At 35.8% G+C, this 15,905-nt stretch overlaps 1 protein-coding gene across 4 annotated transcripts in view; it reads right to left on the bottom strand.

The window, feature by feature from the left end:
* The window catches only part of TAX1BP1 (Tax1 binding protein 1), a 56,330-nt gene that overhangs the window by 13,325 nt on the left and 27,100 nt on the right, over positions 1-15,905 (bottom strand). Inside the window, exons 6-12 of one of the 4 annotated variants that reach the window (XM_038129255.1) lie at positions 9,899-10,047; positions 9,612-9,702; positions 8,220-8,405; positions 4,821-5,048; positions 3,362-3,508; positions 2,040-2,133; positions 576-694 (exon numbers count right to left, since the gene is read on the bottom strand). In XM_038129255.1, the coding sequence (XP_037985183.1) occupies positions 576-694; positions 2,040-2,133; positions 3,362-3,508; positions 4,821-5,048; positions 8,220-8,405; positions 9,612-9,702; positions 9,899-10,047 (1,014 nt within the window). The remainder of the gene's footprint in view (positions 1-575; positions 695-2,039; positions 2,134-3,361; positions 3,509-4,820; positions 5,049-8,219; positions 8,406-9,611; positions 9,703-9,898; positions 10,048-15,905) is intronic. The other 3 variants (XM_038129256.1, XM_038129257.1, XM_038129258.1) reach the window with 3 other exon arrangements.

Here is a 15,905-nt window from a genome sequence, read left to right as displayed (position 1 = left end):
TGTTCTGAACTTTTCACCAGTGCCACTGATTCAATACTCCGTCATCATACACACATCCAAACTGGTTAAATGAAAATCAAGTGCCAGCTTTGGTCAAGACAACCAAATAAATGCCTTTATATATGACTGAGCCCAAGGTAGTTGACAGCACCCACTTGGGTGTGAAAACACTGTAAAAGCCACGACTGGCAGATAGAAAAGTTACATTGCTTTGGACAGTGTATCAGATCAACACTGCCACGCTTGTTCCAAACATCAGCTGGTTTACAGCAACCTGCTGTATTTGATTTATAAAAGCAATTACACTTAATGTAAGTACAGAAAGTATTTCAAACCTTAAGCATGTGGACATTTGTTTTACTGTATCTTGGTTTTCCATGTCTGGACCCTCTAAAACCATACATAGTCAAGAGCTGACTGAACAAAAATGTGTTTTCTAATGTTAAGATTTCTACCATGATCATGGTGTATCGCACAAACAAGGACAGCAACTCAGCTGGGTAGGCCTTGTGGTTTTAAGGCTTAGCACCTATAGCTACTTTTTGTTCAGCTTTCGAAAGCAGCTGTTTACTTACTGCCAACATTTGCTTGCATTTCTTATACTTCTCTGTTTTCTCAGCAATCTCTTTATTCATCTCACGCACTTGCTCCTTTACCACGGATTCAGAAACTATGTCAGGTGAAATGGAGCTAACTGTGAACATTGAAGAAAAAAACAAGAACATGGATTTTTTTCTTCCATTAAGTTCATGTAAGAGAGATGACAACCCAGATTTGAGAGTGCATCAAAACCAGAGTGCTCCATGTTATCCAAACCAGAGACAATCAGCATTATGTGCTATGTACAATCACCAACCGTACTGGCACATCTGTGTTCAGTTCTCTCACACCAAGAGAAGATCAACATAAATACACACATATGTAGTACATTCCCAAGAAAGAAAACAAAGCAAACACCAAAATATGTATGCTATCATTCTAAATACTCTATCCTTACATAAAAACATGAAAGTACCTCAGCAAACTACTTCATCACACTTGCTGATGCACTTGCTATCACTGAGCTTGTTGGGACTGTATGTTTTAAGAAATGCTTGAATTTACTTTAGACAGGAGGAAACTGATAGAAATTACCATGTTTGGTCTTTACAGACAGAAAGAATCTGTCAGTTATAAAATAACACAGAAAAAGCTAATCAGCATATTTTGGCATTTATCAATTTAAACTGAATGATAAAATCACAGAATGGTTTGGGCTGGAAGGGACCTTAAAGATCCTCTAGCTCCAATCCCCCTGTCATGGGCAAGGAACACCAGGAACACCATGTTCCATGGAACACCAGGAACACCCACTACACAGGCTGCTCAGAACCCCATCCAACCTGGCCTTAAACACCCCAAGGGATGGGGCATTCATAACTCCTTTGGGAAGCCTGTTCCAATGCCTCACCAGCCTCATAGTGAAGGATTTCTTCTTTAGTTTTGACCTATTACATATTGAAGTTTTAGAATATTATTTTTGCAATAACTTGATAGTTCATAATAATTATAAACATTTTCTAATAAATTACTACGCCTATAATTCATTAAAATAGTCAGTAGACTTCACCTTGCTATCACATAATCAGAACTTTTCAGCAGATTGATTTTACAGCTGAATGATATAGTGGATAGTCATAATAACATGACTGCAAAATTACTGTGGTACTACATTCATACTGAAAATCTGAGTAAGATTTTTTTTAATAAACTGTTTCTTAGTTTGGCAAAACCATCTCTGTTAACCATGAAGAAGAAATTCAAGATTTCAGTTCTACTGACATTAAAAAATAGCAACTAAACTGATTCATGAATTTATTTATGATTGTTACCACTTGGTAAGAGACAAAATACTCAGCTCAATCTTCACATGTCTAATTAATGCTTTAATTAAACAGAACAAGTCCACCTACTTTATACTACAAATACTATTAGTGACTACTTCCCATAGACAACACTTTCAGGCTTATAAAGGCAGACAACACTTAAGCTGTTGATACCTGGAGACGCAGACAACTTTTTGTCAGTAAGGATGGCAGTAGCTGTCTCAATGTTAGATGCATCTGTCAGTTTCTGTCGATGCCCTGCAGTTTTCTTTGTGAAAAGAAACTTTGTTTTGGTACTTGATTAAATGAAAGCCAAAGCACAAAATAACGCATCTTGCAAAATGTATCATTTGTTCCAAAATTAGACAGAACCGTTCATTTAAAGAGTAGGTAATAATAAAAATACCAAAACATTTAATTCTACTAAGACTGAAATTACTTCAGACTATGATTTTTATCATCTTACTTGATGAAGGTCTTTTTTCCTAGAAAGAGTAATTTCTAAGCAAATTATTAGAAAAATCTCATTTTCTAGAGGATCAGCTACACTTTAATTCATTAACATAATGAATAATAATCTAATACTTAAACTTAATGCATAATTTTCTAATACTCCATTAGAAAAATTGAGTCTGTTTCAGAAATGTCTGCTGGACTTCTGGAGCGAAAGCAATGAAGTGTTTGCTGTAAGATGTACAACATTGCCAAAGATAAGGAAGATTTTTAAGGAAAAGCTAGCTGTTCTGATATGACACCTCATTCACCACTGACCTTCTGGATGAGAAGATGAGTGTTTTATGCAATGTTCTGTGGATAAGAGAAATACTTAAGTCTGGTTTTCTTAAGAATTCATATTTTCACATCTTGCCATCAGGCCTTTTCCCTGTTTGAACTCTTCTCCAACTCTAATTTTTACAAAATTTTGAAGAAGTCTGCCTTCAAATCTGAAATTGGCTGACAGGTTCAGTTACTAGGTGGCCTAAGACTTATATAATAATTCAAAAGATTCCTTTATTTATGAAACAGATCTTGGAAGAGTGGTAAGATTAAAAAATACATATGGAATACAGCTCCATACTGTGTTGTGTAGACTTCTTCCCCACTTGGCTTTTAAACCCTACTTCAAGTTCTCCATTTCGCCACTTTTGGGCTTGGGGTTCTTTGTTGGGCTTTTTTGTGGTGGTACTGGATAGAGGTAGTAATTATGGATTTTCCCAGCTTCAGTCCTTCCTTGAACAATGTAATGCTTATAGGTTCATCCAAACTCTACTAGGCTTCTACACCAGCTACTATAAATTCTACGCTTGGTTTGGACAACTACCTAAAGAGAATCATAGAAGTATTTTCACAAGCCAGTTTGTGAAAGAAAATACTAAAGAGTCATTGTTTACCACACATTTTAATCCTTTTTTAAAGCATTATTTTTCACAGAAGGAAATGTAATTGGTTTTGAACTGTGAGGAAAAAGCAAGTGCAATTTATCCCATTCCACTTACTGCCTGTTCTGTAAACTTGTTTACTTGTTTTTGAAGTTTTTGACATTCTTTGAATTTCTCTTTGTAATGGTCAGCAGCCATTTGTAGACGAAGCTTCAGATCTTCAACTTCTCTGCGCAGTTCCTGTTCCACTGCGTTTGAAGCTTCCTTAAAAAAAAAAACAGAAACTGTTCTCCCTTTTGTTCAAATACCACTATTTCCTAAAAAGTCTTTTTTCAATTAAAAAAGCATAATGCTCCATGTAAGTACTGAAGCTCTTGTTTTCTTTGCGGGAAAGAAAGGAATAGCACAAGCAGTGGAGCACAGAGAGAGGCATAATATGAGCTGAACTTCATTCCAAGCAGGACACACTGAGAGATGTAAACACGCACTGGTATAATATTACAGGCAGGTAAAGAAGATTCTTATTTTATGGGTTCATTAACGTGTATCTAAAGTCTGAATGTGTAGGAAAAGTCTGAACACCTTTCAGGGGGTGCTCCAGCTATCCTACACACAAGTATAGCCACATAGCAAAAGTGCACAGTCCACAGCTATTCCCTCACACTCACTAGGTTTCATCTGGGAGTGGCTCCATTGAGTCACCACACTGATACACAAGCTACACAAACCACATACAGCAACCAGACACAGGCCATGCTCAGATACTTTCTGGTAACTTGAGGCATTCAGATGACCTGCTAATTCTTTCATGATACATTTCAAAACACATTGTATACAACTGAAACTCTAAGGGAAAAAACCATGCAATTCTTTGACATTTTAAATATAATAGCTCTTTTGAGTGTTGTAGTATTACAGTACTATTTTAATTGTGTTCAGCTCAATATATTTTCTTCAGTTACAGTTACACCATTACAGTAATCCTAGTAGCAAATATAAATGCAATACAGTTATAATCACTGAAGATCCTTGATAAAGCTAACTTTAATCAAAATGATGAAACATTTATTACCTCACTATACTTTTATCCGAGACTTTAAGGTCAAGACAGTTTCCATTACATTAATATTTTTTATATTTATAAGTAGTTAAAGCAAATTAACTTTGATTACAAATATTGGAAGAACTTACAAGAATTCAGACAGAATCTATCGATGACAAAAGAACATTATAAAACAACCCAAGTTTCTACCAATACATTTTCTTTTTTGAATGAATATTTAATGCTACTGTGGCTCACTTGACAGAATTAAGACAGGGAGAGGATTAAAAATAACATAGATACTGCATTATTTTGTGAAAATAATGTGGAGAGAAGTAGATGTGAGTATGAGCAGAAACCTCCTTTCTTACCAAACTTCCAAATCAGTTAACATGTACTTGATTTAAGGTAGTATATTGAATGCTGAAAGCAAATCTGATAACTATTTGCACTAATCATCCAGAAACCTACTTTATTCCCAGTATTTATAAATTCCCAGTATTTATAAATTACACTTCAATACTAAAAATTTACCTGCTCGTTTTTCAAAGTTGTGATTTTTATGAGTTCAGCTAAAGCTTCAGCAAGCTGCTTTTTGAATTTTTCATTTTCCAGCCGTGCACTGTGAAGATCTGCCATCGTCTTGTCCCGCACATTTACTGCATCACTCAGCTCTTTTGACATGAGAACAGCTTCTTGTTTGCTAGCCTGAATCTGATCTTCAGCTTTCCGAAGCTGCTCTTTCAAAATACTTGCCTCATCCTAGGAAAGAAAAGAGATGGAAGAGAATTCATCATTTTAGAATTCAAAGCTTGAATAAAGGTTGGTATAGCTTAAATACAGATGGTATATAATAGGGATTAGAAACATCTGAAAGAAAAAGCAACGTTTTCCTGGTGGCTTTAGCAAAACTACTAAATCAAGAAATCAGTACACAAGTACTACTTTCCCCACTTGTCTTCTCTGCCAGCAATGATGTGCAAATTTATTTCACTGTGAAATAAAGGCAATCTTTTTTCATAGTGAAATAGTTTCACTATGAAACAGAAGTTTCAATTCTGGATTTTTGTTGGAATTTCAGCTTCAGTTTTAAATGTATGACCAAAGAAAGTCTGTTTTCCACATCTCTGCTCTTATTACTGTAGGACTCCAGCACCAAAAGCAAAGTTCATCCCACAGAAACACACTGAAAGTATCAACAGAGCAAGATGTTTTACAGTGCCTATAATTGGTTGATGTACAACACTGTAAAGCAGCTTTGGGATGTTTTTCTCACAGCTCCATTTCCCAAGATCTTGCACAACAAGCTTTCCAGAGGGAAGACAGAACAAATAGCAATGAAGAGCAAGCTGCAGCATGTAGCACTAAGCACACAGGGCAACCCAAGAGCCAACTGACCAAGCTGAACTACCAGCCTCTCATTCCTCCAAGAAGGCCACGATTACAAAATATAATTTTAATTTTTTTCTTTTTTTAAAAAAAGAAGCCACTATATAAAGTAGTCACCGCCTCTAGGCTCCCTGATGGCCTAATCATCTTATTCTTGAGTCCAGACATAAATTCAACTATCTCTAGTTCATTATTTGTTAATTTTTTTTAATATCATGTAAGTCCAGAGGAATACTAATACATTTTGTAATCATTTACGAAGATGGATAGACAAGTAAATGCCCTGAAGTCCTGTCTCCTAGCTATTTTTACAGCACATGATACATTGGTAACATATTTCAGTAAATATCTGCAGTTTCACAGTGTGAGATAAAACTATTAATGATCCCACCAGAAACACCAAAAGCAATTTAAGATTAATAAATGACATAAATGTTTGGTTGCTTCAGTACTGACATATATCCACTCCCTTCAAAATAAAACACAGTAGTAATTTAACACATTCAGAAACAAAAAAGCAAGAAAGAGACTAAAATATGATGTTACTTAAAGCTAGACGGTATGCCCTTTTTTAATTCTATGTCCATTCTCAACAGCACTACTTTTCCACTTCAATATTATATTCATAACTCATACTACTTTAAAACAATTTCTAGTCTTTTGAGATCCAAGTTGCTTTGCTGAGAGAAGATTGGCAAGATACATCAGAAAGATGTCTGCATAATCTGACTTTTCCATGCTGGCCTCAAAGGCTGTGTCTAAACTAACTCTCTAATTTGGATCAAGAGCATATTTGTAAATTTCATTATTGCCTATCACACTGTAGATCAGAGAACAATCTCAGGGCACAGAAACTGCATTCCTTTTGGATGAAATGGAGCATGATGTACGTCAGGAAAAAAACACCTAATGGTTATTTTATTGTGGGTTTAGCCTGGCTGGATGCCAGGTGCCCACCAAAGCCACTCCACAATTCCCCTCCTCAGTTGGATAAGGGAGAGAATATAACAAAAGGCTTGTGGGCTGTGATGAGGACAGGGAGAGATCACTTAGCAATTACTGTCATGGGCAAAACCAGACTCAACTTGAGGGGAGAATTAATCTAATTTATTACCAGTCAAATCAGAATAGGATAATGAGAAATAAAACCAAATCTTAACACACCCAGACCCCAACTCCTCTTTTCAAGTTCAAATACACTCCCAAATTCTTTATCTCCTCTCTTCCAGCAGCACAGCCAGGATGGGGAATGGATGCTGCCATCAGTTCATCACATGTCATCTTTGCTGCTGCTTCCTCCTCAGGAGGAGGACTCCTCACTCTCTTCCTTTGCTCTAGTGTAAGGTCCCTCCCATGGGAGACACGCCTCTATAAACTTCTCCAACACATATCCTTCCCACAGGCAGCAGTTCTGCATGAACTGTTCCAGTGTAGGATCCCATCCATGGGATGCAGTCCTCCAGGAACAGACAGCTCCAGCACAGGTCCCCTGTGGGGTCACAGGTCCTGCCAGCAAACCTGCTCCAGTGCAGAGTCACAGCTTTCTTCAGGCACATCCACCTTCTCCAGCATGGGGTCCTTCACAGGATGCAGGAGGCAGCCTGTCTCACCAGGGTCTTCACCATGGGCTGCTCCAACACCTGGAACCTTTTGCCCCCCTTCACTGACCCTGATGTCCGCAGAGTTCTGTCCCTCATGTTTTCACTCTTCTCTTCAGTTGCAATTTCTCTCACACAGTTTTCCCCCTTCCCATAGCCTTCTTTAATCTGTTATCCCAGAGGTGCTGCCATCATCACCCGCAGGCTCAGCCTTGGCCAGTGACGGGTCCATTGGCTCTGTCAGGCATTGGCTGGTATTGGCTCTTAGGGGAAGCTTCTGGCAGCTTCTCACAGAAGCCACTCAGCTACCAAAACCTACACAAACCCAGTATAGGCATCCACAGCACCCAACTAGAAGTCTGAAGTAACCCCACGTGGACCGTGGATGGCATAAATACGAGTTCCTCAGCAATTTCACTCTCCTGTTACACCACACTGCTTGCTAATCAGAGTGCTGCCACAGGGCACACTAAGGCACCTCTTCCTTCAAAACCCAACTGTCACTGCAGAGTTCTCAGTCAGCACTGTAGCTCGACAGAACATTCACCTAACAAGTCCTTCAGCAATCATTCCATGTCTCTCCTTCTCCATCACCCTCTACAGTCTCAACACAGCTACATTACAAACTTCTTCCTCAACCTCGTTTCATTTTTCATGAAGCTAAAAGCAATGCAGGAGTACACCACTTTCACTGAACTCAAAAATTACCTTTCCACGCACAGTTAATTTCAGTTCATCATGGGAGACCTCAACAAGCTCAGAAGGTACAAAACTAGAACAGATGTTAGTCTTTTCAACGTTTTCTGCATCTACAGGGAACATCATAATCCTCATGCCTCTTAGACTATACCCTAGTAATTTCTTCAACTTCTTCCTTTCTTTTGTCAAGCACACAACATTACAGATGTTTATTCAAATCAGGCCAATTATATTTAGTACTGCTTACCTTGTCTGATGAGGAGTGCAAAATAGCTTTCTTCATATTTTCTTTTTCAGCTATTAATAGCTGTAATCTGCCAACCTCCTCTTTATAATACGATATCATGTTTTCTTTGTTTGCATCCAAATTCTTAAACATCTGGATTTCTTTTACTAGTTTGGTGTTTTCTATTTCTGTATTCTTCAAGTGTATCTGCAATGATGCTAAAACATGTCAAACTTCTTCCATGTTAGAACTACTGTTCACCTGTCTATTTATGTGCTCACTAAATTCTATTCTATTCTAACTTGAGGCAGATTAGAACTGGTAAAGAGAAAAATTAAATATTTGATATTATCGCTGCCCTCTAGCCCAAACTTCCTGGCTAGAATTATTTCAGCATGGTCACCTAACAACAGCTCCAATCTACAGCTAGAACTTAAAGCCCTAATTTCTCTCCATTTCACATTAAGTTATTCAGGACTCATTCCTCTCTTCACAAATGGTGGACAACTAAGGACAAGCAAAAAAGAAATGACTTGAAGAAAACTAAAGAGAAATTAAACTTCTAGTAGTAACTGCCCACAGTCATCTAAGCAAACAGGTCTCCATCAGGAACATCAATTTTCAATGACAGCAAACTACTTCTAACAACTCTGCCTACAATAATGTAAAATAGTTCCTACACTCAAGTGTTTTCCACTCAGACCAGAAGATCTGTGTTATTTACAAAGGGATTCCATGCTTGTCAAAGATGCTTTGAGATTGTATCAGCTAGGAACAGAAATAATCTTTTCAATACACTTGATCTGCTTCACACAACCTACGGATTTCATTATTTTAGCATACAAAGTTTTTTCTGCTTTGGGGAGAGGGAGGGTGGTAGTGTATTTTATTCTATATTCTGTGGGTGTCTCTCAATACCAGCAAAAGAAATCAGCCATACTAGTAAAAACCGATGCAATAGAGAATCTACTAAAGCTTCTCAGTGTTATACACAAGGCTCAAGAAGAGGGATTTAGAAAACAAAGTCTGGAGAGAGAATTTAAATGACTAAGAAGTATTTTAGTTATGAAAAAGCCTGTTAAAGATGATCAGTTACTGGGTGATGCACTGTATAGCTGAAGAATTTTCTCACTAGAATCTATTATTTTTTGTTACTGGGTCTGAGCTTTAATAAATTAGTGATTCATTCTCCTTCTTACAGACCTTTTTATAACATGTTTGAATTCGGATGCTGTTTTCCTCATTCATTTTTATATGAGAACATCTATAACAATCTTAAAGATACGTTCACAGAAGTTACCCATTTCCTTTTTTCCTTAACAAATTCAATTTATTATACTTCTCCATAAAACATTATTACCTTTATTTCAAACCACTTCATTCCATGTATACAGGTACATGTAATAAAGTTACCTTATAAAGTTCTTTTTCATCCTTTTCTGTCTTTAACACACATTCAAGTTGCTCCTTCTCAAGCATCACTTTCTTCAGTTTGTCCTTCAGACTAAAACATTGAAGAATTAATGGTACAGAACTATTAATACAGAAAATCCATGCATATAGCTATATAATTACATATACTATATATATTACATATACTATATATATATATAAATAACATAAATATTGTTAGTTTAAAAAAACACCTTTGGAGGAAAAAAAAGTAAAATAGGGAAGGTAAGGAACAAAAGATTAAGTACCTGTCTAACTCAGTTTCTTTTGCAATGGCTTTCTGAGTAACAGTCATGATATCTTCTTCAAGCTGGAGAACTCTTGAAGCAGCCTCATCATGCTTCTTCTTCAAGTCATTATTTTCCCTTTTAAAATCTTCTGACGCTTTAATACTTTCCTTTTTAAAAAGAATGCAAATAGATGCCATTTAAGGATGTGATTCTTCAGAATTAAAACATGCTATTTGAATTAATGCCAAAATACAGCCATTCGATAGTCTTCTCTTCCTTAAAATGTATAATTAGCCATTTCAAGTATACATAAATAAATATATACTGAGTACTGCTATGCACAGTTCATATATTAATAAGGGGTCAATAAGGAGTTTGTTTGGGCACAAGCATTCAGTTACTCAGAGCCTACCAAATACTTCAGAGTACAGAATAAACACATTATTTCCTATCTTTTGCCTATTTCCTTTAGGCAAACAAACCACTGACTGTCTAGCTTAGAAAACAAAGAACTTTTATTTCTCTTTACACTTGCTTTTACTTAAGAAGAAGAAGACTTTGCATTTTTCTAGACAGTTACACCACAGTAGCAAACCACAGTAAAGACAACTGCAAGCAAAAGGAGAAACAAAACAACACAAAATTCTGATTCAGAGCTGGTTCCTACATGACATTCTCCTAGCTAGAACACATAAAACATCTCACATAGCTCAAGGAAGCTCATGCAACCATTGTGGGATTTATGGAAGCTGAGACAGAGGATAATGACAATACCCAAAACAGATTCTTTTGTCAGAAAACTGACAAATAAAGATGGGAAACCACTGCTAAGTACTGCAATCGTTATCTAATTACAGTAATGTCCATATTGTTCTAAGGCAATGGACAGCTGAATGCCATCTCCACCACAGCAAAACAGCCATTTAAAGTCAAGTTATCTTAAATAAGCCTAAAAATTAAATAGCCTTAAATTAGCCTAATAAGCCTATTATTTTTAATAATACTATTTTGCTGAAAAAATAAATAATTACACTAAAGTAAATCACACATATAGAGATAATATACCACCTTTTTCTGATATTAAAGTATGATAAAGCTCAGCTTATTATCAATTATTTATTCAGTGATGTGAATAAAAGCGTAAACAAGGTCAAGACAGACTGACCAACATACCTAACTACAGCATGACTTAGAAGTGTTTGTGTAGCCACTAAGGTACAAGTTGTCTTTCTACTCTAGATTTGGAAGATTAAAGCACTACTTCATCTATTCATTTTTAAACAAAGCTCAATGCCCTGAAATAACAAGACTGTACTGTTACATCAAGAGAAACACATCAGCTAGACTTTACGAAGAACCCCTACTGACCAAATTCCAACCTAACAAACAATGTTTTAAGTACAATAAAATATAATGAGGACTGGTTTTAGTCATTAATTGTCAAGATACGCTGTTCGCAAGTATAATTAAGCCCCACTTTTACAAGCAACTAAACAGAAGTTTGAGCATTATGATTTTTTTTGGGGGAGGGGGTTGACGGGTAGGCAGTACTGAATTGAGGAGTGGCAAATATATCTGATGACTCACTCACTTGCTACACACTAAACCAGCATGCAGATTTTTATTTTTGTTATATATGCCACATAAAAGAAAAGGGCTAATATATTACCACTAATTGAACTCTGAATGGCTTTCTTATGTCTTAATACAAAAAAGAATTTCAAGGGATCATGAATGTGCCATCTTTTTTTGAAAAAGAGCCTTGGAGAAGATAACCCACAACTTTCATAAGGTCTTTATTTTTTAAGAGCTATCAGTTTCTTGCAACCAAAAATACAAATACTTGGTGTAACAAGGGCAGGATATTTTAATTAAAGTCAGTATTCCAAGTAAAACTTGCTATATAACCAGCAGCAACAACACACTCTATAATTGCTTGTCCTTCCCTAGTGCAGTGGAGACTAATTACTTGCCCCTGTTTTGAAAGCCCAGTATAGTAAAAAATCTATTTCAATGCATATCTGTGTTTTCTCTAAACACCACTTTGGTATAACTGTAACAGTTGTAACCCAAGTGCCTTGAAAAGAATTTAATCTGATACATTATACCTACAAACTGTACAAACAGTTCAAACAGGCTGCCAAAGGTAACATATATTAAAAGGAATTAATAGCCTGAAAAAAATTCTCTCCACAAACAGCATTACAATTGATGCTGCTTTGCTAGTTATTCTAAAGGGACATGGTACTAAAATGTAAAAGTTCCATACTTAACAGATTCTCACCTAATAAACTTGTTTAGATACAACTAAAGCCTACAGTTTTTAAAGAAAAAAAAAAAGGATTAATTTTTTAGAGACGACTTGTTATTTTACAGAATTCTTAGTAATTCAATTTAGATGCAGCAATCCCTAGTCCCATACACTGGTTACAGTGGTTTCAGAGCCTGTAAAATTTAAAATGAGTGCTCTTAGACTATTTTACAGGTAAAGTCAACTGTGTTTAGAATGAGTCTAAAGGGGAAGAATATAATAAACACATCAAATAAATGTACAACACCTCTCACAAAAAGAGATAATTACTTTCTGTAATCATTGCTTTAATTCATTTATCTTATCCGGTACATCTACCAATATTATGTATTTTCTTCCACCTTCTTAACAGAGGAATAAAAAAAGCACAGCAAGAGCATGAATCATTTTAATGAACTGGTTTAAAAACACTCAATAATTTTAATGTTATTTTTAATCCAGTTACAAATGCAGCTCCCCCATCTCATTCCCTAGAGTTGCAACAGCCATAAGGGTGGAAGTGGGAAGCAAACTGCACCACAAGGGTCAAGAGTAAGCAACCAGAAATTACTTAAATCAGCTTTACTGCAGCAAAAGAAGTCATCAAAACAAAAATTCCTGTAACTACTAGGAGTTTCATTAGTAAAATGAAACAAAAAAAATTCAATGAGTTGTAAGGTAAATTTCCCTAGAATCAAAATTCCACTTTGAAAACTTGATGTACCATCAGATAGGGAACAAGAAGAAATACAGGGGTTCCAAAATCTTTACTGCTGTTCCAAAATGGCAGAAGACTTAAGACTGATTGTTTTAAAAATAATTTTATACTAATTCCATGTTACACTGTCTTCATAAAGCTATTATAAGCTCTACCTAAAGGATATGCAAAGATCATGTCTGGGGTCATCCTTGAAACAGGTTTAAAATCCATTTAATAAATAAATTTCCACTGCAAAAGGACTAATAATATTTAATTTGAGAATGAAATAGCTATAATGTTTCTAAATTCTCATTTTTATAAGAGAAAATCATGGCAAAAATCCCTACATTCCACAATGAAGAACAGCATTCTTTCCCTACTTATTTCTTACTTCTAGTGGATTTTTACAACAGCAGTAAGACACTGCTGAGCACAGTCTGGTTAATGGAATGGTACAGACATCCCTTCCTATGATTAGCACATACAACACATTTTTCAAACATACTGAAAGTAGAGAGAGATCCAGTAGACAGAATAAAATACTTGAAAAATACAATCCAAGACAATTTCCAGACATGACACCTTGCAGCATGGCAATGGTCAGCATGGCTTTCTATGTTTCATCTTCCCCTTCCATAACATGCAGAACTCCATACCAACCTTTTCAAAATCATCCCACACCTAAAACATTCACCTTTGATTAATGGCTAGTTTCTGCAGCCCTTTTTTTCACCTTACAGAGAATGCATACACTGTAATGAAGAAGGGTGAGAAGTTAAAAATGAGCTGTGCAGCCCACACTGAAGAGATTAAATCACAAAACACAAGGCAATATAATTAAAACCAAAATTATTTTTTAAAAAGCAAACAAACACAAAAAAAAAAAAAAAAGAAAGCAGCACCACCTTTCAGCTGGATTGATTTATCTGGATACAATTTAATGTCAGAGGAACCATTATACCTGATATCCTACAGAGAATTTAGGGGGCTTAAATCAATTATCTGCAGGAGCCTTTTCTTTATCCCACTGACATCACAGCAGCTCCAATAGAATCATGTGAAACACTTGTCTGACATCACACTCTGTTTAAGGAACTCTGAGTATAAATGATGAACACAACATAGCACCACTGCAGCCAGTGCAAAATCCAAGTCTGCCCATAACACACAACACGGAAGTTCTGAAAGGAAACCTCAAGCTGTAATTTTTTTTCTAAAAACAATTTAAGCATTCAGTAAAGTAAAAGAGCAAACCAACCTCCAAATAAAGTCACTGACATTAAGCTTTTATCCTTGTGACTATGACTTGTAATAGAAATACTGCTCTAAAAAACACTGCAGTCAGTCTATTGTGAAAATCTAAGATGTCACAGTGTTAGTACTTTAATCAGTACTTTAACAAACATTGTAAAAGGGATCAAAACTAGAAAACTAAGGTCTAAGTCTGTAAGAGTTCATATAAGTTATATCAGTCACTCAACTACTGTCATGAAGATTACAAACATGCAAGTTTTTGCAGGAGGCAGCTGAAGCATTTACACACACTATGATTTTGCAGCATGTATTTACATGTCAGAATGCTAATTTCTTAAAACATGCTATAATTTCACTATAAGCTATTGATTTTGCAAAGTCATTTCCATGAATACATAATTTGAATTGTAGAATATCAAGTTACTATTTAATTTTCCAGTGAAATAATTTTCAATTGCCCAGTTTAAGAAATACTCATACACAGAAGAGTCAAAAAACCATGAAACAGGGTTTTCTCTTCATATGATGTTTATAGTACCCAAGGGTGCTGTAATTGCTGGTACCAACCTGAGAAAATTCAGTATGTTAAATTTGTGTCTAAAATTAAATGAAACTGAGGGGAGGTTTGGTTTTTGGGCTGGGGGGCAGTTTGCCTTTTGGATAGTTTGCTTTTACTTTATTTTCGGAGGCTTTTTCCCCTAAAACAATGTATCTTCCTGACCTTCAGATTTTCACACATGCAGTACACATGAACAGTATGAACAGAGCCTGGTCTAAGGAAACACTGAAAAAATAATTGATTCACTTACTTCTATGCACTCAGGCTGAACTGGACACTTGCACTGCTTACTCATACTGCTGACATTATCACACTGCACAACAGTGATCTTTCACTATTTAAGCAGAGAAACTCTCCTAATAAAATGGCATCAAAAGCCAGCTTAAATGAATCCCTGATATTTGAATAAAATTCTCTAATAAATAAAGCTACTGTGCAGGTAGAGCCTGCCAGCAGAATGTGAATTTACATTGATGCCTTATTAAAATTCCCTATCAGAGAGATGAATAAGCCCACTTTTTAAAAGTTAAATTGTAAACTAAATTTACAAAAAGCATGAAAGAACAAGTTTATCAAGTCAGTAAATTCGCTTCTGCGTCAATTTATGCCAGCATCATAACAGAAACACTATTCAAACGTTCACAACATCAAAGGATGAACAGGCAGTCTTCGAATCATTTGCTTCTGACTCAAGCTAAACATAGAAACTGCTGCCAGAGGAATAAGACTTGTCACCAGTCACATTAAAGAAATCAGTTTAGAGGTGCCCTCTTCCCACTAGAGGGAGACCAATGACTGCAAAAGCATCTTTTGCAAGCTCTTCTCTCTACAAAAGTACAAAACCAGTGTTTACAAAATTGAATGGTTGCAGAGTATCAAAGGAATGACCAATGAAAGACACACAATGACTACTACATGCTTTTCTTCTTCAGCACAGTAAGACTGAATCTTAAAACAGTAGGTAAGTGCACTGCTGCCACAGACCTTACACATGGTTTAAACATACACAAAACTGGGAACACAAAGATCAAAAAGTATTCTTATTATGTACAAAGCTATACTCATTTTATATTCATAATGTCTAAGATAAAGATTGGAAATATTTATATTGTCATTTTCTAAATAAAAACATACTAAGCTTTTGGTCCATTTTTTTTAAAGTTTGTTTCCTTCAATTTTTAAAAAGCAAAATACATACAGATAAAAGCAGCCTAAGTACCAG

Source organism: Motacilla alba, chromosome 2 (assembly GCF_015832195.1).
Source record: "Motacilla alba alba isolate MOTALB_02 chromosome 2, Motacilla_alba_V1.0_pri, whole genome shotgun sequence".
Lineage (NCBI taxonomy): Eukaryota > Metazoa > Chordata > Aves > Passeriformes > Motacillidae > Motacilla > Motacilla alba.
This window is presented reverse-complemented; position numbering and strand designations above follow the sequence as displayed.